The 26,356-nt window shown below is 36.7% G+C and overlaps 1 protein-coding gene across 1 annotated transcript; it reads left to right on the forward strand.

Annotated features, from left to right (window-relative positions):
* Positions 1 to 13,602: 13,602 nt before the first annotated feature.
* Positions 13,603 to 18,398, forward strand: LOC113271800. Its single transcript, XM_026521719.1, has 9 exons — positions 13,603 to 15,666; positions 16,156 to 16,248; positions 16,334 to 16,498; positions 16,608 to 16,703; positions 17,165 to 17,239; positions 17,400 to 17,561; positions 17,701 to 17,781; positions 17,880 to 17,936; positions 18,069 to 18,398. Exons 1-9 carry the CDS (start codon positions 13,909 to 13,911, stop codon positions 18,090 to 18,092), a joined length of 2,511 nt encoding a protein of 836 aa, XP_026377504.1. The 5' UTR covers positions 13,603 to 13,908; the 3' UTR covers positions 18,093 to 18,398.
* Positions 18,399 to 26,356: the final 7,958 nt, after the last annotated feature.

Genomic DNA, 26,356 nt, shown 5'->3' on the forward strand with positions numbered 1-26,356 from the left:
TACTGAACCGTCGGCATTGTAATTAGTATACCACCATGCCGACTATACAATTAGTTTGAATTTTTCCCTAGGGTCGACAGGTTAGAGTTTTTCCAGGTTGTCGACTGCATATGCGTAACAATAGTGGAAAAGAAAGCCTGGGACGGTCGGCATGGTTTTGGTCCTCGTACAATGCTGACTAATTGTTAGTGGGCAAGGATGAAGAACACACCCATGCCGACCAAACGGTTTAAAATTTCTATTGTTCCCGGATGTTCTCCAAAGTATAGTCGGCATTGTATTATATAAATATACTGCCTAATGTGTGTTTGTCAGCAAGCTTACTATTTTTTCCACTGCTGACTGTAAGTACGTCGGCACGCTTTGAATTTTGTATACTGCCGACTAAATTTAAATTAAATAACTTGTAGTAATATAAATCAACCTTGATGACTATGAACAAGTATTCATTGTACATAAACTAAAACATGCCGACTGTAACATTCTTAGTGCATTGAGATGCACTCAACACTTAATTAGAGCATACAAACCTTAAAAACTTAACCCTAACACATTTGGGACATATATAGTATCTTTTTCCGATACACAATTTCTTAGGAGGGGTAATTAACTTCATTTTACCATCGCAACATGGATCTATGCATGGAAGAAGGTTGATTTTAGCAACTTCATCCTCATATAGAGCTAGGCGCTCATCAATCCAATAGAAAAACCCACAACATGCGCTCATCTCCTACTTTAACTTTGATAAGAAATAAAAACCCCTTACAACCATCAATGGTGCATTTGTTGCCTTCAAAGGGACAATCAATTGCAAAATGACCACTTAGTGTATAAATACTACAAATCATTGGTTGTGTTGCACTCGAACCTTCCATTCTTTATGAATGGTTGAAGATGAAGTTGAAAGTGTTTTTATATTAACAACACACTTAATGTCTTGATTTTGAAAATTCTATCCGTTGAGCATTCAATGGGTTGTACCTTGTACTTAAAGAAATATTTTTATATTACTAGCATATTATATTAAGTCGGCAAGGTCTACCATTTCAAACCGTGTCGACTTACTACAACTCTAGTATTGTTCAACCATGTTTAAAAAAGGCTAAGTTTCTAAATCAAGTGAAACTGGAAATTAACATAAGTTCAAGAGTTACTAAAAAGTCTAAAACCACAATTTAAGAGTTCAAAACATAATAGTAGAAGCATAATAACACAAACATATAAAACAAATTTCATTCATCCTTCTCATTGTTGTTATCTTACTCTACATCATCAATTTTTTCACCATCACTAGATTTTTCACCAGTATCAGCTTTTGCTTTCCCCTTTATTGTGTATTCTCCAGCCTCGTTGTAGTAGAGGTTCACTCCAGAAAAGTCAGATGCCTTGGAAAAAGTTCTTGGATCATATTCCTATTTTTCTTCCTCTGATGATGTGCATTCAACATAGTTGAGGGGATTTCTAGGACTTTTCACAAACTTTAGAAATCCTTTAAGATACATCTTACCTATCAGAAGTAACTTTCTTACATGGAAGTTCTCTTCAGTTTCATCCTTAGGATCTTTTATAGAAGGATAAAGCTTGTTAATCCATGGTATTAGCTCTTCTTCATTTGTAGGACAAGGGATATCTTCTAGGTTTTCCTCTTGGAACCTAAACAATACACAAATAAAAGATATGAAAACAGACAACAGTGTTGAACATATGATATTGGTCGGTACATTCAAGAATTTGGATAACAATTTTCATCTCCCTCCCACTTTAAGTGTATGGGGAAATGGTGAACAATTAATTAATATTTTCCTTTTACTTAGGAGACAATAATCAATTCTTCACCACCGCCTCGTACATCTAAAGCGAAAGAAAAATGCAAATTCTACACCTTCAAACATTGTTTTTTCTTACTAGTCGGCATGGTCTATAATCTAGAACCAGACGACTAACACCAAGCCGGCATGGTTATTTTCATATATAATTTCGGCTAATGAAGAGTCGGCAAGGTCCTATTCATATAAGATGCCGACTAATAACAAAATTCTATAACAATACGACTAACACTTAGTAGGCACTGTTATATTCATATAAAATACCGGCTAATGCATAGTCGGCAGGGTCCTAATCATATAAGATGTCGACTATGAACAAATTTGAACTCAGGAAAATCAAGTTTCTGTAAAATAAACTAAATAAAGCCGTGAGGTACAAGTCTAAGAAAATGGCGACTAAATAACAGTCAACATGGTTGGTTATTGATTACCCTGTCGGCCCTGGTTAATGTTTCACAGTCGCCATGGAAATTATGAAAAGTCGGCATGTTATTCATGTTACGACCCTGCCGACTACCACTTACATCTTAAGGCCGACATCTTATTTTTAAAAACCCTGCCGACCAAAGACCCTGAAAATCATCATTTTCGATTTCTAACCTAATATAACAATCAAAACACACAACACGATGATGGGTTTGAGTGTAGATATCACTTACAGTCTTTTCGCCGGTAGAAGGTTTTTTTCAACATTCTCAGGGATTGCATTCTCGGGTTTACTGATTTCACTGGTTTCAACTTTTTCCTTACCTTTTCCCTCTGATTTGGATTTTTTGCTATTACTTGTTGAATCTTTATCGTTGCTTGATCGTTTAGAATCAACCATTTTTGTGGAAAATCAAAATTGACGATTTGCAGAAATTTGCAGATTGGTTAATAGAAGATGAATGAGGAAGAGAAGATTAAGAATTGGTTTAGTTTTTAATTTTAGGGTTAATCGATTAAAATATAGTTTAATGTTTAAGTTTAATTAGTTCATGGGTATTAAAGTAAACTCACTCATATTTTACCTCCTATTAGTAAGGGCACTAGGTCCATTTAAATCAGGGTATACCCCAATTAATCTGGATGTACCCCAATTTATCTAGGATATTTAATATTCAGCGTGATTTCTTTAATGTACATTTAGGATCACCGTGATCATGATTATCCTGGAAACTTAATTTTATTTTCTCGAGCTCTTTGTCTTAGGCCCAGTGAAGCAATTTTTTGCATTATATTTGACAAATATAAGAGACGAAGAGAGATGAATTGTACTCTAAACCAATTTAGATTTGTAACCTTATAGACAGGGTGTTAGGGTTCTAGACCAAAACCGCATAAACAAAACACAAAATAAAGTGGAACCCCAAGATAAAATCCTTTTTTATGGGGATTAGCCACCTCTGTTGTGTAACAATAAAGAACTAAGTTGTTGTATTAATTGAATGATATCCTTAAACCCTATAACAAAGTATGAAAATATAGTGAACATGACTTGAACACTAAGCAAAAACGAAATAAGAAAACGTATGCTAATTCCTAAAATAACTAGACTCTGTAATTGGTGTTGGTATCCTAACATACCCAACCCTTTGAGACACAACTTGTCCTCAAGTTGATCCATAAGACTAATCTAGAACATTGATTAAACATAGATAAAGGAATTCCTAAAACATATCTAGCCAAAAAATAGAATCAGTTTCCTGACATTCTCATCCCCTTGAAATGAAACTTGTCCTCAAGTTGATCATTATAACTCATCGTGGAAACATCATTTTGACTCTGCAACTGATAACCAAGGTGGGTTCCATAATCTTGGTAAGTTTGACTTGTGCAAAGAAATCAATTCCAAAGATAAATACATCCAATTCATTGAGTGCCAAAGTGGCCACAACAGGTCTGCAATCATGTGCCACATCCTCAAAGTCAGGGAATCAAGCAAAGCAACGCTGTCGCTTACTTTCATGCGGAGAACAAATGAGCCCATATTTTTCAAGCTAAAAACACGATCCGTCCATGCCAACACGTTATGATGTTCTAAGAGGAGAATATTAGAAATATTATCATGAAAATTAGCCTCTATTATTCGCTGAGAAAGACATTAGAATGCACCTATATTGCCACGATCAAATATTCCTCGAGATTAGGCGAAATAAGAATAGTAGTACTTGTCACGAATTAAGTTGTTGTCAACAGTGCACAACTTAAGAATGATTGGGAAATCTCTTTTCCACCAATTTCTTCTTTCTCGACAATATGTTTGGCACCTTTTCGGCGTTCTTCTCAGTAATATTTTGTTCATCTTCTGATAAAATTGAATCCAATACCAAGTCATTCATAGTAATTTCATTTCTTCCAGTGGAGCTGGTAATGAGGCAAATCTATCCCTCATTGCTCTAGCTGGTAACCTGGCTTTGATACCAGGTGTTAGGGTTCTAGACCAAAACATATAAATAGAACACAAAATAAAATAGAACCCTAAGATAAAATTCTTTTTATGGGGATTAGCCATCTATGTTGTGTAACAATAAAGAACTGAGTTGTTGTATTAATTGAATGATATTCTTAAACCCTAGAACAAAATATGAATATATAGTGAACATGACTTGAACACTAAGCAAATACCAAATAAGGAAACGTATGCTAATTCCTAAAATAACTAGACTATGTAATTGGTGTTGGTATCCCAACACAGGGATTGTGTAGTTCTTCAAGGTGAGGTCAGAGGAGACTAACAACGATAAAAATAACACTACATAATATATTAGAATCATATTATTGGGGCTATAAGGGATGGTTTTTGGGGACTTAAAATGATAACTATAACCAAAATGTGGATATGGGGGAACCTAATCTATGTAAAATATCAAAACTACCCCACAAAATTAGACATATTACCTTATTACCCAATTTAATCTAATAAAAAAAACTAATTTTATTATTCTTATCATTCCCTTTTCTTTTAATTCATCAATCATGATCAAAATCATGAACTCAATTTTTTTTTTGACGGGATCAAAAATCAAGAAATGAAAACAACTAAACAACCTTATAATATTCCATCCATAGCTTTTATTAGGTAAGAATCGACAAACCCGTTAATTTTATTGATTACTTAAATACGTTTAAATGATCGAAGTATGATTGAATTTTAGTTTCAGGAAATACTTACGGCTAGAAATTCATCTTTTTTGAGCCGTAAGTAGTTCATTTACGGCTAGAAATCCGATATTTTCTTTACTTACGGCTGGAAAATGATGAATTCGTAGACGTAATAATGTTGATTTTCTTTATTTACGGCTAAGAGTTCATGATTTCCTAGCCGTAAGTTGACCAAAAAATCCAGAATGAATATTTGAAGTAAATTTTATACCCAATCTCAAAATGAATAATGAGTATATGTATCATGTTAAAAATCATGTTGTCATTCTAGAGTAATGTGCATATCTTTGCACATTCATTTTTATTACTCTAGGATACACTGAAGATATTCAGTATATATTAGTTTCTTTGTTTTCTTCATATTCTGAAATATACTTGTTTCCCTTTTTAGTATTGTATAGCCTGTATATAAGAAGCAGTGTTTCATTGTAATTGATCAATATACAGAACTCTTGATTCCATGAATATTTTTGTCATGGCATCAAAGCCACAAAAGATCCAAACCTCCGCTGCAAACAACCAATAATCAGATTCCTTTCTTTTGTCAAAACCAGAATTCTTGTTCCTTTTCAATCCTTTCTATTGAGATACCCGTTTGTTCATCATGTCTAGAGAAGACTACCAACCTATCACAGCAAAATTTGATAGAACCAACTATAATCACTGGTCTTTCCTCATGAGAAGCTTTCTAATAGGAAAAGGCTTATGGAAATATATAGATGGTACAGAAAAAATGTCCTGTAACAAAAACCTCAAAGAAAACAAACAAAACCTTACCTGAAACCAGTGACAGTTCGAAAGATTGGGAGACTAATAATCATAAAATCCTTACATGGATTCGAAACACCGTGATCATATCAATCAACATGCAGCTTACCAGATTTGAATTTGCTAAGTACGCATGGGATTTTCTTTCCAAAAGGTACACTCAAAATAATTTTTCTCTACGTTATAATCTTGAACAAGATATTCGATCTTTGAAACAACAGAATGATCAGCCAATCTCAGATTTCCATTCTGAGATGCCCATGGTATGGAATCAACTGGCATTAATGGAACCCCAATGGACCGTTGATGCTCAACTATGGGAAAATACCGTGAAGAATCACCACTAGTTCAACTCCTCGTGTCTTTAAAGGATGATTTTGAATCTGTCAAGGCATTTATTCTCCACCGTTCACCTTTTCCCACTGTAGAAGCTGCATTGTGTGAGCTCATGACTGAAGAAACAAGGAAAAGAATCAAGCCAACAGATATCTCAGCTGTATTTATTATACCTTCAAAATCAAACTATAATTTCCAGAAAAACCCACCAAACTGTGACATATCTCAAATTCAATGTCACAACTGCAAACAACTTGGAAACATGGCCAGAAACTGTACTCAACCAGCAGCTCAAGCTTTGTTTTCACAACAATGCAACTACTGCAAGGAGCTTGGACATACGGTGAACAACTTTCCATCAGCAACATCCAGAATTATGCGTGAAAATAGGAGAAACTCTAACACAACATTGGCACGATTCACTGCAGCACCTGTCTCATCTAAGATTGAGAAGAAACATGAACCATCTTTGTCTGATATTCAAGAGATTATCAAACAAGCCTTGTCTATTGGTAATAATTCTAGTGTAGCCTCCACACTTGCAATATCCCTAGGTATTTATTCAACTGGATGGTTTATAGATTCAGGTGCATCCAATCACATGACATTTAATTCACAGTATTTTGAGAAGTTACATTCAATAATAACCCCTAAAATACATACTGCTGATGGTTCGAAATTATTGGAAACTCACATTGGATTGGTTAAATCCTCAAACAAACTGTATGTCCAAATGTACTTCTAGTTCCAAAGATTACCATGAATCTTATTTCTATTGGACAACTATGTTAGCAAGGACTTACCATTCACTTTTTTCCTTCTGGTTGTGTTATACAGAATCCAAATACGGAGAAGCCAGTTGGGATAGGCCGTATAATGGATCGATTATACCTTCTTGAGTCTCTCATTATCTCTCCACAGTATAAAAGTCATGTTGTTGCTGCTTCAACATCCATATCTTCATCCATTGTTTCCCCATTCATGTCTTGGCATTCTAGGTTATGCCATATTTCATTTTCTCGTCTTACATATATATTAATAAAGGTATCTTAGGCTCAGTTCAACTAGATAAAGAGCCTTATTGTATCACATGTAAGCTGGCTAAACAACCAGCACTGCCTTTTAATAAGAGTACCACCTTTTCAACTGCACCTTTCGATTTAATTCTTTCAGATGTTTGGGGAAAGTCACCCGTTGTTTCTAAAGGAGGGGCACTTTGGTTTATTTATTAAGTTCAAGATCTGATTTTTTGAAAATATATACCGAGTTTGCTTCCATGATCAAAAAACAGTTCACAAAAACCATTAAAATCTTTTGTGTTGATCAAGCGGGGAAATACATATCTAATCCATTCAAAGATTCTCAAATCAGAAGGTACTCTTCTTCAACTTTCTTGCACAGAAACTCTTAAGCAAAACGGTATTGCAGAACGAAAACATTGTCACATTATTGAAACTGCTAGAACCTAATTACTTTCTGCATCCGTTCCCTCCAATTTTTGGGGAGAATCTATCCTCACTGTTGTCTATATAATAAACCGTAGTTCAACAGCTGTTATTGGTGGAGTGTCTCCATATGAACGACTTTTTGGAGAAGTACCTAATTACTCAGAACTTCGTGTCTTTCGTTCAACTTGTTCTGTTCTATTTCCAGAACGGGAACGTAATAAAATCAGTAAAAATAATGCAGTTTTATGTGTTTTTAGGTTATGGTATAGAACAAAAAGGGTATAGATGTTATGATCCTGTTAGTTAAAAGTTGCGTATATCTTGTCACGTAACCTTTTAGGAGAAAATACCGTATTACACTCTCCTAAATAGTAAAACTTCCGAGATTTTCACTTATCCAGATCCCTTTGATGCAAATCTCACACCAGAGTCCATCTCTTCTATTCCTGAGATAACTACTCCTTTAGAAACTCATTATGCCTTAGAAAAAACTAATATTGTGGATGATTCTTGGTAGGCCTTTAGAGATGCCTACAATTATAACTGCAAGTGCACAGTGTCACAATGTAACACAGGGAAAGCACAGGTCGATCCTCAGGGACAAGGTGGGTGTAAGTTGAAGCTATGATCTTATACTAACTGATTTCTAAGTGACAAAAGATATTTTTGGTTGTGCTGAAACACAACTGAGATGTTGATAGTAACTGAAATATTAAAACAAAACGCAAAGAGTAATCTAAAAGCATATAAAAAGGGTGCTAGGGATGTCGAATCCACCTCCTAACCTACACTAAGTCAATTCAGTCTCAATAATGTTCTTGTCCCTTGTATAGATAACGGAAAACTTCTAAGCTCTGTCGACTATCTAGATGTCAGTGAAGATTCTAGTCTGCTGCACATCAAAGGGTAGTTTCAAGAGGATGGTTTAGTATCACTAAGATGATTACTAATCCTTGTATTAGTTGTCCTCTCACAAGATAAACTAACCCAAGATTACTCACTCAGATGATTAAATAATCCTAATATGGATATTCTAATCAAAACTAAAGTGTCCCTCCTGAGCACTAACTGTCTACTTGTAGCACAACTAGTCAAATGATTGAATATTAATCAAGTAAGCATGAGTTCTAACACAATCAACCTAGTGTTATCCTAACTACAATGGATACATGGCATCCACTGTGAGAGCAATCTGCTGAAGGCTAAGATTATGTTTATCCAAAACATTACAACACAACAAGAACAATACCAAAACATGAATCAAAATTAGAAATGGATTATTGGTTTCATCTAAACCCTAGCAAGAGTAATTAGAACATACTAGACATGGTGAACAAATACAATTGAAATTACTGGACTTGAAATTAAACAAGAAGTAACAGTAGAGAGCACTGGCTAGTCCATGCCTCTAAGGTGGTGCTCTGGCTAATCCAGGCATATCTTTACAACAACAAAACACCATTCTATTTATACCCACAATTTCTAGGGTTTACAAATTTCCCCCCCAATTCAACAGAGAAATTAGGGTTCTTAAGTTAGGTATTGAGATGTCAATAACTCACCCATTTCGACTGATTTACACTCCATTGATTCTACCCACTCCTCTGCTTCCTCCCATGCTCCTGTGATGCGAGTTGTAGAGCCGAATTCTTACCCCTACTCCATTCCTACTCCACTGTCGTCAACCTAATACTTCACAGATCTAGATAACAAAGAATTAGGTTGATAAAAGTAGAGAAGAGAGTGATTTGTGATGATGGGTTTTGGGATTTGTTTGAGAAAGTGGTTGAGAACGGTGGTGGAGGTGATGGTGGTGGCAGAGTTTCCTCTGCAGACGGAATGGAGAAGATGGAGTCGATGGTTTTGGGAAGAAGGGGTTGTTTGGCTAGCGGGTATAGGTGTTAGGTGTTGTAGTGTTGAGCGGTTGTAGCGAATTCGATGTCCAGCGAAGATGATACGTTGGATAATCATATCTGAATTGGATCTAACGACAAGATGGAAGCAGGTTTGGAGCGACCGTTGGATGTGTGATACATCAAAACTGACGGCTTAGATTGGAGTTAGGTACTATGATGTTTGACAGGAGCTTCAGAGTTTGATGAACGATGATGAGGCGACCGTGGGATGATGTGATGGATCCAATCTGACGGCTCTCATGGAAATGGGTATGGATATGGAAATGGATTTGGGTAAGGGTTTTGGGCATTGGGTATGCCAAGCCCATATCTTCTTTAAGAACAATTCTTCCTCTTCAAGCCCACTTCTAGTTGATCCGGCTCTTGCAAACATCATTCTTCGCTTCCTTTCCGCGGGAGTCTTTGCCGTTCTTGTGCTCATTTCGCTCCGCAACTCATCAAAATATGAAATGTGACATGTGCATGACAGTTTAAGCTCACAGCAAAATGGATATGTCAGTCTAGCTATTAAGGCACAATGTTTCTTTAAGTTTTCAAAATTTGAATTGACGTGAAAACAGGTCGAAGAAGAAACTAGAAAACATGTCGAAGAAGAAAGTAGAAGGAAGAAGATAATTTTGGAATTAAATGTTTTGTTGGGGGTAATTCTGGAAATAAATTTAAAAATCCACTCCCTTACCTATTTACCTTAAAAATTGTGCAAATTGGAAAAGTAGCTCTTTTCCTGATACGGAGGGAGTAATAAGTTTGGGGGTATTTGACAGACATATTTTTGGGTCTAATTTGATCTCAATACTGTATATTGTTGGCACTCGAGTTTGTACTAATTTTGGTGCTTTATGTGTTTGTAGGCATCTTTGGGAAATAAACATTTTTGGAAAATTCGGCTCGAAAAGTTAGTAAAATCACCCGGAGGACAAGTGTTATTCGGACTCTCGCTTTTGTATAATGGGAACCTCAATTTATAAGGGGCACCTCAGTTGGATACCTGTTATTTACACTCCACAGACGGATAAGGGATGACCTTCTTCTCAATCGTTCAAACCAGTTTTGGCGGGAAAACTTTGCAGACACACAGGCATATTTAGATTCGAGATTTGAAGGTGTTTTAGAGAGACTCAATGGCTGAAACTCTTTGAGATGATTCGATAGAGCATAACAAACTTAGTACGGGCAGTTTGAGCGATCAAGTTTGGCTGGATATTGTTTCTCAACAAAACATGAGAGGTTAGTTTTCTCGGGTTTTCTGTGAAAGTTTGGGCAGAGATTTACTTGGAGATTATCATGGGAAAGGCTTTGTTTGGGCATGTGATGATGAAACAGGTCTGGTAAGGTCCTTGGAATTGATTAGATTTGGCCGAATAATCGAATGGAAGAAAACAGGGAAGTCCATGTGCAATTGAGATATTCACGGGATAACATGACTGGCCGTGAGTTCGAGATAAGCATTGGTCGAGTTTGGAGGACTTGAGACACTTTATGGAGCGTGCAAGAATGTTTTCTGCGTGTTTGGAGTGAGTTAGCCGCAATCAGGTGCATGGAATGATAAATCAGGGAAGAAAATAATCCCGAGTTTATGGCTTGACAGATAGAAGATTTGGAGCAATTATGAGGAGATATTTTGTCCCTGTCGAGTATATAAAGGTTTCATGGGACTCAGAGAAAGGGGATGAAGTGACTGGGAAGCGAACAAAGAGTTGTGGATGGAGAAAAATCAAGTTGCAGAGACAAACAAGTTCTGCTGGTGAAGAAGAACACGAAGAATATAAGACCATAGAAGACAGTCGTATTTATACAAGAACAACGACACTTCACAATTACCGTTCTTTGTAACAGTTAGGTTTCTAACAAATATAGTTGTTACAAACCCGGTTTTTATTAATTTTCTACCATTTCATTATTGTGAACTCCTTTTTTGAGCAATGAAAAATTCCTTTGAGTGTGTTCTCACCATGAGAAGCTAGAACCCATCTCTGGGATGACGGATGAAGATGAATTTCATCATGTGGTAAATTAAATTAATTCCTGAATTACTATTTGCACTGATTTTTAATGAATTATGATTTCTATTAATTATTTGTCATTTTGTTTGATGTTGCATGCTTAGTTTCAATTAATTTTGATGCGTCATGCTCACAACTTACAACTAATGTTTTATGAAATCTATTTTGGCAAAGAATAGAGTTATGGTTTCTTTTGTTTTGAGCTATAAATGTCTAAGATTAATTTATGAACCCCGTGAACATGAAAAGCAGTGGAATCCTGAGGCCCAGTCATCTCTTCATCTTGTGACCATATTTTGTATATATTCTCATTTTTAGTATTTTCTTTTATTAAAACTTAAAATTAATCCAACAAAGTCCGAGTGAACGACAACTCTATTTACCACTATCTAAAATTCGATCATCTACTCATAGCTAAGTCTCATACTAGAATAGAAAGTGTAGATGAGCTCTAGACTCCATGGCGATCATCATACAAAGATGAAGAACTACTCAAGGAACTGGTGGAACTTCATCGACTAAAAGGTATATTGAGACTTGAACTTATCTGTCTCCTATATTGAGACAAAAGTCGTATTGCTATGTAGACTATGATTATACACATTTGCTATTTCGAGCCGAGTTTATCTCGCTTATCTATTTCTCGAAATATGTGTTTGTAAGCTTTCGCTTTGGCCAAGTTAATCTTTACTAGTGACATATTAGTTTTAATTACTTGAAAATCGCTTTGAGGAAAGATAGCTTGTGAATAACAACTATATAACGTCCTTTAAAAATGTTTCAATGATTGAAATGAGCGTTTAGAATATAACCTTGAAAGGATATAAACATTGTGTGATAAATCATACATGTGTAAGTCCTTATTCCTTGAACCAAAGTATGCGTACTTTGCTGCTCAGGAAAACCGGAACTAAAGTCCACATACTAGCACGCACACTCCCATGAATTTCTGCCGGAGTTTATGAACTAAAAACAAACTTATTTCCTGGTACTTAAGTCAGCGTACCAGTATGCGTACTTAAGTGGGTTAGTTTCTAAAAACGGTTATTCGTGAACTTAAACTTATATAAACTACGGAATGCATACTTGCATTTCATGAATCAAATTGTTTTTGCTTCAATTGTGTCTTTTATACTTTTATGAGATCTAAGCAATTGAACAACTTTCTATCTAGTTCTCTTGAGTCATTTGAACTAGTTATGGTTAAGATGAATACGGTTAATATGAAAGTGCTCATATGGATTACCATTTTATTAACTACTATTGAACCAACTAAGTGTACATGTTTGGGTACGGTTACACAAACCTAAATAAACCTGCATTTCATTCGTGTGTAACAAGCTAAGTTCGATCTAACGGCTGAAGATATTAGCTTGAATCTAATAAGGTTTTCATCTAACGGTGAATATTGAATGCTTTGCTACCAAGGTAACTTAGATTTCAAAATCTGATTTGAGAGACTATATAAAGGAGAACTCTAACAATTGGGAAACCTAATCCCCACACCTTCTGTGTGATACTAGTTGTATTTGCTAGAGTCGATTCTCTTTTAACCTTCGGTTTCTAACGAGACCTTGTAGGTTAACGACTTGAAGACTTCATTGGGATTGTTCCAGGTAACAAACCCCTGGCTCATGGGACCAAACCATTGATTCACATATTTTTGAGTCAGTTGAGTCAGATGTGACTCAAGTCAGGTAATTTCACTCAGATGCAGATGACTATGGTGAGTCAGGAGAAAACACACAAGGGTTACTGTCCTTCACCACACTACAAACCATTGAGCTAATTGCCTCTTTGGTACTTAATTAGCATATATTTCTTAGTATTAGTAGTTAGACCACAAATTGTACATAGAAGGCCTACTTTTATCATTTCACTTACGCCAAATTTTCAATGCCGGACTCAAATATGTGAAATGAATTGTAAATGTGCGCATGCAGTTCCGCATTATTGCCAAATCACGAATTATTAACAGGATTTTCTAAGCGAATTTCAACTTTTACGAATACGTATAATACTCGTACATACGCCGAAATGCTAACTGGGCTCCTGACCTGGTGGAATCCGAGTCCAACTCGTGCTTTTTCTTCTACAGTTTTCTTTGGTCCATAACTCGTACTTTCCGTCTAAAGTTGGAGTCCAAAAGAATAGGTTTTACAATTATAACCCCGCCGCATGGATCAGGAACCATTAATCGTGATGAACCATCTGTTCGTTTCTAAAATTCTCTCTAATGTTTAATAGATCCGCGTTTATCGCATCATCATCCGCCTTACAGTGATATCGTTCTAGAAGAAGGATATGTACATGCTGCTATTTATATTAGGGAACTTTGGTCTTCTTCTGCAATTTCCTCATTCATCATCAGCTTTTCCGTATAAACCCTAGGCGTCTAAGTATCGCCTTTGAGTTTCAGTTAGTATATTCTAATTTATTTTGACACCGACTTGGAGAGTTGATAATGGGTGACAAAGCTAAGAGGTACGGCAGGAGATTAAGAACTAATGTGAATCCTTTAAAATTGAGTCTAAGTAATAAAGCTTTTAATGAGAAAATAAGAAAGAGGCGTACCAGAGAGAGTAGTAGTAGTGGTAATGGCAATTCAGAAGTTATTATTGATGGTAGTTGCAGCAGCAATAGTGAGGAACATAAAATTATCAGACAGAGTGAGGATAATAAGAAGATGAAGATGGGTAACAATTGGAAGCCAATGGCCAAGTGCAGTGTGGAGAATATTGGTAGTAGTAGTAGCCTCAGCAATAGTGAGGAAAATGAAATTATTAGACATAGTGAGAATAATAAGAAGATGAAGATGAAGATGGATAACAATTGGAAGCCAATGGCCAAGTGCAGTAGTGGCAACAAGGTTCTGAGCAGCAGCAGTATTTTCGATCACTATAGAATAATGCGTGGGATATTGAGTAGGCTCCCTGTCAAATCACTCATGCGATTCAAGTGTGTAAGCAAACATTGGCAGTTCTCAATTTGCCAAGATCAAGGCTTGATTGATTTACACTTCTCTCAGTCAAAGCAACATTGTCCAGATCTCTTTCTTGTTGTTCCTCGTTATACCGTTAATCGCTCTGGAAGATACCCTGCGCGCAGGAATACAAGGGGGTATGCGGGTGCCCGGGAGTGTAAGTATCAACAGTCTTTGTTGCTAGGCAATTTATTTGAAAGTGGAACATCGCCGGCCATTAGAACTACTGTTCGAAAATCAGAGCAAAAGCCATTTCATTATACTGAGATTCTACCACCTGTTAATGGTTTGATTTGCTTTGTTAACCGTCGTTCAGCTGCCGTTTGCATATTAAATCCAAGCACTAGAGAACGAACACCATGGATCGTTTCTTCGCTTCGTCAAAACAAAAAGTACAATTTCGTTGAAGAATATGCTCGTGCTGTATGGTTACCAACTTACTTCTTTGGATTTGATCCTGCCACCAAACAACACAAAGTTGTATGCGCTTGGTGTCTACATGGACAAGCGACAGGTTTTTCTGGCATCGACAGTGAAGATGACAAATTTCACTGGACAGGCATTTGTGAGGTCTTGACCGTAGGGGAGAACACTTGGAGAAACATTGATGAGAAGGTTCCATTTACGCACTATCCTGTAAAAGTTTCAATTTGCTCAAATGGTTTCATTTACTGGGGTAGTGGTTTCGTGGGAATCCCTGAAAATTTAAACGCATTTGACGTTGGGCAGGAGAAATTCAAAGTGATTACGGTTCCTCAGCATATCAAAGACAAATGTAAGAATCCACCCGGAGGCCATTGTGGTCCTTATCAGAGTTTAATAGAAGTGGGTGGACATATATCTTTACTACAACGCTGGACTGATAAGGTTGTGAAGCTATGGATTTGCGGTGATGATACTTCTACCGGTAGCTACAGCAAGTGGACTGAAATTACGATGAACTTACCTTTTCAGTGGGGCGACAGGCATGGTAGATTCCCTTACTTCCATGGTGTTGCAGGTGAAGACCGGATTATTATAGAATCCTACCCAACTATGGACAGATTAGATATAAACAAAGTCTGTCTATATTCTTATGATTGGAAAAAGAAGACGTCAACAAAAAAGGCCAAAGATGGTGTGGTTTCGGAGTTAAGTTCGGTTTCCTTATATTCGGGATTAGCTTTTGTTTCCTTATTTAGATCTTTTGCAGAAAGCCTCTGGCCTGTTCGAGACCACCAATTCAGACACCGCCAAGAAGTGAGTAATTTTCTTATCATGTATCTTTTTGTTCTTCTCTAGACATTCATTAATATTAATTCCCTAAATGTGCGTGATATCTGGTGAATGTTTGCATGGTGCAAATATATAAACTGCCTCAAGTTTGTACAGATCACTGCTAAGTTCGTTGTAGTATGTAGCGGTGACTTTTTAAGAGGTAAAGGAGTTCTAGAAGTGTGAATAAACTGAAGCGATGAAGAACCAGTTGTCCTTTTCCGCAGGCAGTAATGGGACCATGTATGTGGTCCTTAATTACTAATAACATGTTTGGTCGATGACGTTTTGTTCAATGAATCTAGTTACAGTGAATATTGATAACAATGTTGCAATTCCCTTTCTTAATATTCCCCGATAATGACCTACTGTAATCAAAACGAATTTCTAGCTAGGGAAAATTCTGCAATATAGTTCACTTATGTGATTTCTAATCTATTTTACTAGAAATTGATATGCTATATTCTTCTACAGACTGAAAAGGCTCGTTTGCGGCTAAATGTTAATGTTACTGCTGCACTGGATTCTGCTCCTGCACCTGCTCCAATTGAATCTTTTACGAATATGGTAACATTGTTTTCTTTTCAAGAAACTACGAACGAATCTATAACCAGGATTCACGTTGCTATAACTATGTGTAATTTGTTTTCAGTGTCTGCATGAAAGTATCATGAAAGATATATCGTTCCACAAGTACTCTACACCGACATCTATCCAGGCCCAAGCTATGCCAGTTGCTCTTAATGGAAGGGATCTTTTGTGTTGTGCAGAGACTGGGAGTGGTAAAACTGCTGCTTTCGCTATTCCAATGATTCAGGTTTCCATTTTTAGCTTCCCACCTTAGATTGAACTTTTGTCATTTTTGGCATTATTATATTGTTTATTATATTGGCATTATTTACACATATATTGTTTCCACTCTGCAGCATTGCCTAGCTCAGCCTTCTGTTCGGCGAGGTGATGGTCCTCTTGCGTTAGTGTTGGCACCTACGAGAGAACATGCCCAACAGATAGAGAAAGAGGTGAGGTTACTGATTATCTACCACAAGATTAGAAATGCTTTCCCAACTGGTCCTTTTGTCTTCTGTGTATTACACAATCAGATTATTTGTATATCGTATGCAGTGTTGCTAAAGTCTGTGAGTTGTCTTTTACTCTTCGAATTGTGACCTCTGCTTGATATTGTTACTATTTTAATTTTTCAACCTATAATAACCAAATTAAGGACATTATTCTTGGGCCGGAACACAACTTCTCTGAAATTTCACTTTTGCACTTTGAAAAAAGCCATACAGTTCTGTTTTTATGTTTATGGCACTAAAAAGCCATTATTTTTGTGTATGGCACTTTCTTGTCTCACTAGGTAAACGGTAATTTCTTGTCCACCAAATTTTGTTCAATTTAACTATTTTGAGGTCATCTTACCTTCTTTAGTTACTTGTCTGATTCGTTCTTGCTCTATGGTTGTTCAATATTTTCTCAGGTTAAGGCCTTCAGTAGATCTCTGGAGTCCTTCAGAACTGCTACTGTTGTGGGTGGAACAAATATGGCAGAGCAGGTAATTTTTTGTAGTTTAGGAGTTCGTGTTACATGATTGTCATCATTTTGAATTTTTTGATTTAACTGAAGTATAAGGAAATCTCAAACTTAATGTAGCCGTAGCATATCAGTGCCACTTATATTTTCTCCATTTTCCTTAATGGTGCATACCATGACAGAAGTCTGAGTTGCGAGCGGGAGTAAATATTGTGGTTGCCACACCTGAAAGATTTATTGACCATTTGCAACAAGGGAACACCTGCCTCTCTAGGATCTCATTTGTTGTTATGGATGAGGCTGACATACTGTTGGACATGGGGTTTGAGCCGCAGATAAGAGAGGTGCTTCATGCTCGAAATCCCTTCTTTTATTGTTGCTGGGTTTCTGGTTGTCACATGTCTAGCAATTTCAGTGTTGAAACGTGCATGTGCGTGTGTGTAAGCGGACATACTATTTATTGGTTATTTTATTGGCTTTCAGGTGATGCGGAATGTTCCCATAAAGCGCCAAACGTTGCTGTTTAGTGCAACAATGCCAGTAGAAATTGAAGCCCTTGCGCAGGTAAAGTTTTGGATATTACCCTTGTGATCATATCACCATGTATACAATGATTTTCTTCAGAAGTCAATCGTTTGTGCTAATGAGCTTATGCGTTACAGAAGTACCTTAGTGACCCAGTGCAAGTGAAGGTTGGAAAGGTTCAGGAGAGTGAGAAGGTTGGCAACGTTGCTCATACTCACGCTCTGTTGTTAGTGCAATTTTTTTTTAATATATATTTTTAGTGCATGGTGGTTTTTATAGGTTTAAGCTGTTCTGTATTTGATTAAATTAGTCTTTTGATTCTACAGGTTAATATGGAGGACTTGCATTAAATTATGATTCAGATTATACCATGGGAAAACATGAGAAGGAGACAAAATGGATGCCTGGGTTGCCAAAACAGCCAAATGGATGAATGATAATTAGGTCGATGTAATAGTGAGTTATTCAGACGATGAACATATTTATTTGTTGTGGATGATATTTTGTGTTCTCTTAATTGTATTCTTCCGGCTTTATTTTGCTAAAAAACAAATTCTCTGGAAACACTGTGCAAGTTTACTGTCTCTGTACATAGTGGGAAGAGTCATTTTGCTTTCCTGTGTTATGAAGGTTTTGCTCAAACATCTGGGAAACAATTTTTGTCTGTAAATGCTCTACATATTTGGCAAGAGGGTGCTTCTAGCTCAGTGGATAGAGCGCCTGTTTTCCTAAGTTTTGATATAAAGTAATCTAATTACTGACATTATGTAAGATGATTGAGCAAGTAATTTAATTACGTGCACTATTATCACGGTTTAATTAAAAGATGCACACAGATTCAGTGGAACTTGGTAGTCTACCCACACCTAACAAAACCAGATCCATGAGCACTCATCCGTTGCACGTTCTCTTTTGCCATACAGCAAAAAATGGACCCTCGTTCAGTTAACGTTTCAAGACCTACGTTCGAATTAGGGCCGCACAAAACCGACTCAACCCACCAACCCAACCCATTCCCTCCCGAAATTACCCGTACCTGACGGAATCCATCTAGGAGCGGGTCGGTTATGGTGTTTCTAATTTAATTCTAACCCTTAGGTTACCTATCCTAGATTTTCTTTTTGAAGCATGAAATTTATTAAACTATTAAGGAACTATTAATAGCAGTCTTCGAATCGGAGTTGCAGCGAGTGCGGGTGTTGGTGTCGAAGGTCGAAAGGCCTCCGGTCAATGCTTTCCACAAAAAAAGTTGTACTTTTGATGAACACAGCAGTGTCCATAGGATCTCAGTTGGTGATAGAGTTCTTCGATACAATTGATTGAAGTTGCTAGTCATGTTTTCTTATCTCGATGTTGCGGTGAGCTTCACAAGTGATCGTCTGCTCCTTTGATTTTCGGCTCGATTCATAACTTCAATGAATCTTTAACTTTGATCGAGTCTTGAGGTAAAATCCAGTCTTGGCCCTTAAAGGATTAAAGCTGATATTGCTAAGATGCTATTACAGAGGTAACTTCCTAAACTCTTAAAGGATAAAACAATAAAGCTATTACTAAAACTACTAAAGAGGAATTACAAACTCCAACTAAATTACAACTTAAGATATTACAACCGACTACGACAAGGAATAAAGATACTAATACACCATACAATGAAGAACCGTTATAACTTAATTAATACAAACAAAACTTAAAGTTTGAGGTCTTCCGGCCCATCGAAACTACAGTTAAACTTTAGTGCTAGATTTTACGACACATTTAGCATGGACTGCTGGGATTTTCAATAAACATATTGATGGGAGATGTTGAAGTTAAAGTTTTATGCTGCTTAGGGTTTGTGAACTGCTGGGTTTCTTTTTAAACCATACTGATGGGAGAAGTTAAAGCTGAAATTCATGCTGCTTAAGGTTCTTGCTGAAGGTGCATATACTGATGGGAGAACTTGAAGCTGGTATTCAAGCTGTTTAGGGTTCTTGCTGAAGACGCATAGAGAAAACAAAAGGTCGAGAGTAGCTCATAATGTCTCATAAAGCCACATACAAACCAGAGTGGAGCGAAGACAGCACCGAAGTCCACAGGACCAAACATAGCATCGGGAAAAATCTAACAGACTGATATACTACAGTCTACCTTATAAAAACGAATTCCAAAGCTGAACAAATAACTAAAATGAACCAAGTCTCCAAGAGACCCACCCTTCATCTTGACACAGAACACAAACTAAGACTAGGCTAGATAGAAGCCTCAACAAACGAAGCTGAACAGCCTAACTGGATGACCAATCCAAAACTTTTGCAATGATAAACTTAAATAAACACGACACACTTCCACTGGAACAATATGCGCCATTCACAACTAAAAACCCCCAGAATACTAGTACAACAGACTAAGGATGGTGAGGTTCACAAAATCCCAAGACACGAAAGAGTAGGAGACACGAATTAAGACTAAAATCACATAAAACAATAAAAGGGAATGGTAATAAGATGTAGTGGGATATGAGGTTTCAGGAAGCACTAAGGCAGAAAGTTGCTGGTAGAAATAAACATGATAGGTAGACACAAAATCCTTGATTGAAAAGGGGTTTGATTAACCAGATTAATGAGATTAACGGAACCCAATCGAAATCCCATGGATTAAATTAATAAACCTTTTGATTTATCCCAAATAAAATTGCATTGATCCAAAAGTACCTTTTGATTTGGATAACAGTAGCTTCATTATGCGGCTCAAGATTGAAATTGAATTTTCCATCGGTATCGGCAGCAGCAGAGAACTCTAGAATCAAAATAAAGCAGAATCACGTTGCATCAAATAAGCATCATCCATTGATTGAGAAAACATAACCAAATCGTATCACAAAGGTCTAAAAACACATAGCTTTAACAATAGATCGTAGGGCCGGTAGACTCGGAGATTTATCCGATTAGATGGAAGAAAAACATTAAAGAGATTTTTTTGGGTTTTCTGCTCTGTTAATTAGCACCAGAACGGAGGCGATACAACCTAATTACTAACAGTTCTACTCAGATCTGCCCGGAAACGAGCAAATCTGAGCAAAAAATGGGAGGCGCCTATGGAGATTTTTCCTAACCCTAAATCGCTAGAGAGGAGAGAGTTTTGTGGAAAAATAAAAAATATCACCTATCCTAGATGAACCATAGTTGTTGAAGTAATGATATATAATTTCCTAACCCTAATCATCGCTAACTTCTATTCGGTTCCCTTCAGCGGCAACCTCTTTTCTCTCTATCAGATTCAACTTCTTTTTTTCACTTTCTCTTAGTTTTGTAAATCAATCACAACATCACCGGCAGCAATCAATCAACATCGTCACCAGTACATTAGCAAACCAACAACCGAAGGTGAAACTAGGAATCACTGTAATTACTAATTAGGGTTTTGTTTACTAAGATTGATTTTGGGTTGGCGTCTTTCGATTGGGTTCTTAATTCTTAATTCAATTTTGTTTCTTCTTCGCAGCAAGCTGGAATACTATATTACCATCAACTGAAGCCACAATATATGAAATAGAAACTGCAAAGAGAATAAATCTGTAACTGTTATTTAATGTTCATTGTATTTTATGATGGGTAACCCACACCCACCCGATCCAACCCACCGTAATGTGGGTCGGGTGAAAACCGATCCATTATAATGTTGAGTTGGTTGTGGGTGACAACTTATGTTACTCACCATCAATGGGTTGGATGGTGGATGATCCCAAACCCAAACCAATTCAACCCATGTGCAGCCCCGAACCTTTTATCAGATGTCTTGGTGAAGAATAATAACCCATTCGTCTTTAGAGCATCGGACCTGAAGAACGTCATATTTTCCCAGTAGTGTTCTCCACAAATTCATGTCTGACTGTTTGAATTAGAATCTTGTTCCACTGAACTCAAACCTCCATTACGATTCTCTTCAGGAACAAAATATATAATTGCTGCTGCATTTAGAATTTAACAGAAAAAACCAGTGCTGCCGCACATGCAATCCAAATTCCTCAAGCTGGAGTTGCAACGGTTTTCAACCACACTGGGTGGAGGATCTTTCAGTGGGTTGGCTGAAATGGAACACTTTTTCCGCTCTGAAGCTATAAAATTTCCTGCCTTTTTTTAGGGGAGACCCAAAGGTATTAGTTTTTTTTTGGTATTAGGGGCAACTAGGGCTGCACAAAATCGACTCAACCCACCAACCCAACCCACACCCTCCCGAAATTACCCGCACCCTACCCAACCCACTTAGGAGCGGGTCGACTATGAATCACAGCATCAAAATCCATCGTATGGTGAGTCGACTGTGAGTGACAACTTTCCTCACCCGACCCAACCTACCCACCCACCTAAGTATTTCTAATTTAATTCTAACCCTTAGGTTACCTATCCTAGATGAACCATAGTCGTTGAAGTAATGATATATAATGCCCTAACCCTAATCATCGCTAACTTCTCTTCAGTTCCCTTCAGCGACAACCTCTTCTCTCCCTATCAGACTCAGTTTTTTTTTTCCACTTTCTCTTCGTTTTTTAAATAAATCACAACATCACCAACAACAATCAATCAACATCGTCACCATTACAGTAGCAAACCAACAACCGAAGGTGAAACTAGGAATCACTATAATTACTAATTAGGGTTTTGTTTCCTAAGATTGATTTTGGGTTGGCGTATTTCGATTGGGTTCTTAATTCTTATTTCAATTTTGTTTCTTCTTCGCAGCAAGCTGCAATACTATATTACCATCAAGTGAAGCCACAATATATGAAGTAGAAACTGCAAAGAGAATAAATCTGTAATTGCTCTGTAATGTTCATTGTATTTTATGATGTGTAACCTACCACCTACCCGATCCAACCCACCGTAATGTGGGTCGGGTGAAAACCGACCCATTGTAATGTTAGGTTAGTTGTGGGTGACAACTTCTGTTACCCACCATCAGTGGGTTGGGTGGTGGCTGAGTCCAACACAATTCAACCCATGTGCAGCCCTAGGGGCAAGTAATAAGATAAAAACGGGTCACCCAAACCTAAAATGAAGCTAATCCTTATTTTTCAGAATCAAAGATAAGTTAAAAAAAAAGATTAGACTTTTCCTAAAATGAAAAAGTTGAAATAGTTGAGTGTTGTGCAACGTAATTCAAAGCTAATACACTATTTCAGAACAAAGGGTAAAAATGTAACATTCAGAATACAAGCATAAAACCGGTATTTTATCATTCCATGATAACACCACATAGCCAGAATACTTGGTTGGCATTAGACGATTTAAGGGAAAACCACTTTTCAATATAGCCCGTATACCATTTTTTTAAGCAGTAAGAAATAAGAAAAATAAGCTACCAAGGCTAGCTTGTACCCATTACAGTATTCCAATTAGTACATATAAGAGGAACGGTTTTTTGGGGACTACTCAAAAAAGGTGGGGACTACTTTGTGATAGAAATGTCCACCCTACATTATAAGGGGTGTCCTAAAAGATTAGGGAAGACTAATCTGCCCTTATTCTAATTAAGGTTATAACTAATCCTAATAACCCACTAATCTAACCCACTACCCACTAATCCAACCCACTAATTAAAATCTAATTAAAACCTAATTTAAAACTTAAAATCAGTTTCAAAACTGATTATTTTCTTTTCTTCTTCTTCATCTTCTTCTTTTTTCGTAGACATCGACGTTAACTGTCGATTCGAAAAAAATTCATCGTCGATTAATCAAACTTTATAAACAATCCATTTTAAGCAGACACCAAGAATTACAGGATTGAATCCTGGACTTGCAAGTATAGCGAATCTCCCATATCAATTTCAAACTGATAAACAACTTCAAGCAAAGTTGAGAGACCGAATCAAGCTTCCAACAGGAAAAAAACAAGTCTGATTCAAGTCAAATGCAAATCCGCGGGTAATTTCCTTCATACCCATTCTTTTTAATTCATCATTTGTTGAAAAAATCGATTAGAAATCATGAAAACTCGTTGAAAATGTTGGTAAAGTAGACATTTTGGCTAGGAGATTTTTGTGTAACCCTAGATTTTCTTACCAAACTTTAAAAAATAAGAACAGTTCGGTTAAGCAGACTAATATCTGGTGACCTAACTACATAGTTTGTTGAGCTCGCAACAAAAACTTTCGTAACCGAACTCAGTATTTCCTTTGAAAGAATGAGTTCGGTTTTGTCGATAAAATTGTTAGCTAACCGAACTTTTGAAATATTTAGTTTGGTTACGTCTCTATATTTATCAGGTCACCGGTCTTATGAAATATGTAGTTCGGTTACCTCGCAATTTTTAGCAGGTTACCGAACTATAGTCTGTTAACTGCAAGTGTTGTGTTTAATTTATTCTTTAGTTCTATTTGATTGGATAACAAAATATTCTATTATGTTTAGCTAATACTTTGGATTTTGTTCATTAGGAACAAAGGAAAAAGATTGAAACTACACCTAGATTAGGATTTGAAAACTCCCACCCCTTGTGGAGCAAAACATTTAGATTTCCGAAACCGTGGTGTCACAAATGCTAAACATTGAAGGGGCTCGTTACCGGAAGTCAACCAAGTGAATGTTCGTGATGTAATCCAAGATGTCAATGAAGAGGTGATGGAGAATACAATTGATAATATTATTGATAGTGATGATGAAGAAGAGCAAGGAAATGAAAACCAAGGAAATGAAGAGGTTGAACAACAATGAGAACATGTTGAAAATGTAGAGGAAGAAGAACTAGGACAGGGCAAAGAAGGATAAGGACAATGAGAGGATGAAAATGAGGGAAAGGATAAAGAGGAAGAAGAGGAGGGAGAGGAGGGAGATGATGTAGAACATCTAGACGAAGTCACCCTTGTTTGACATTAGTGTCAAACCGTATTCTATTTCTAGTATTATTTCCTAAATTATGATTTTCCTATTCTAGAACTATTCTAGAACACATTAGTTTCCTAGTTTAGTTTGATTTCCTTTTCTAGTTTTATTATTTTTAGGAAATAGTGATGCCTATATAAGAAGGCTAGACTTATAGAAATTCTACACATTCACATTATTATCTTGTTTGATTTATCAAGGATATTTTATTTAGTTATTGTTCTCTAGTTTTCTTATAGATTTTGTGAGTCTATTAATTTCACACTCGTTTTCACTATCTTTTGGATCCTTGATCCAAATTATTACGCTTCCGCTACATTAGGAGCGGAGGGAGAGGATGAAGAGGAGGAAGAGGAGGGAGAGGAAGAAGAGAAAAAAATTTGTTCCCGTTAAAGAGAAAAAGAAGCCGAAGCTGCCTAGTGCTAGATACTCACACATTCCCCCTGCTAATTTGTGTTTGTCACCAAGCAACCCAACTTATGGTACTCCAAATGATGGAGGGGCAACATTGTTTGGCTATAAACACTCATGGTCTGCGAAGGTCTATGCGACAAAGATATTCATTAAGTTCATTGTTAACTGTTTCAGAACCTTGTTTTCTTTTCTTTTTAAACATTTTTCGTCAAGTATTAATAGTATTATGTTCTTTTTGTATTAATAGTGTTATGTTCTTTTTGTAGGATCATAATGATACAGTTCGTGTTATTAATATTCAAAAGGCGTCCAAATGGGATCTTTCTTTGGAGTGTGACGATTTTAAAGCCAAAGTTAAAGAATGTGTGTTATGGAGAGCTATTGAATACACACATGAGGAATTTGACGTTGTTGCCATATCTTCATTTCTCAAGAGGCATTATCCCGTGACATATACAATGCATCTTCCATTTGGCGAGATGGGAATTACTCTTGATGATTGCCATAGAATCACCGTCTTACCACTGGAAGGTAAATGTCTTCGAGAAGGATACAACCCCTCGATGAGTTATGAATCTCTTGAATAATTGGCTCTAAAATGTCTAGGATGGGATGCAAGAAAGTCTCAATGTGAGTTTAGACGTTTTGTAAGGTCCACTAAACGTGGCGATGAGTATAATCCAAGAGAGGCAAATGGAACATTGAAGAAGAAGTTGAAGAAATTCAAGTTGGTAAAGTTGAAGGAAGCATTTGGAGGGACAAAAAAGAAGGTGGAGAAAGGAAAGTTGGTGATGGACGGGGAGACCCTTATGCATCATGTCACCGCTAATTTGTTATATTATCTAGAAACTGTCATTTTCCTCGACACCTCTAGAAATAGGGTGGATGCACATTATCTACAACTTTTGGAGAATCTCGATGAGATAAACAATTACTCTTGGGCCACTGGGGTGATTGCTTTTGTTCTACAAGAGATGAGAAAATGGTCGAGGATTAAGTGTAATCAAATTGGAGGTTACTTAACTCTTGTTCAGCTGACCTTCTACATTATTAATTAGCCAATTATTCGCTTAATTTTTCTGCTTCCAATTCAATTTTCATGAATGTGGTTAATATTTTTATATTTTGACATAGGTTTGGATTTACAACTACTTCCCTTCATTGAAATTGGCTAAGAAAAATACACATTATCCCTATCGGGCACATACAACATGAAAATGGTTGTTTTTGGACGCACAAAAGAAGTCTAAAGAAGAGCAGTTCACTTCGTTGAGGGGGAAATTGGATAAACTTACGGTAAATGATGTGGTATTTCATCCATACTTTGTACTCGATGATGTA

The sequence above is a fragment of the Papaver somniferum genome, chromosome 4 (genome assembly GCF_003573695.1).
Source record: "Papaver somniferum cultivar HN1 chromosome 4, ASM357369v1, whole genome shotgun sequence".
NCBI lineage: Eukaryota > Viridiplantae > Streptophyta > Magnoliopsida > Ranunculales > Papaveraceae > Papaver > Papaver somniferum.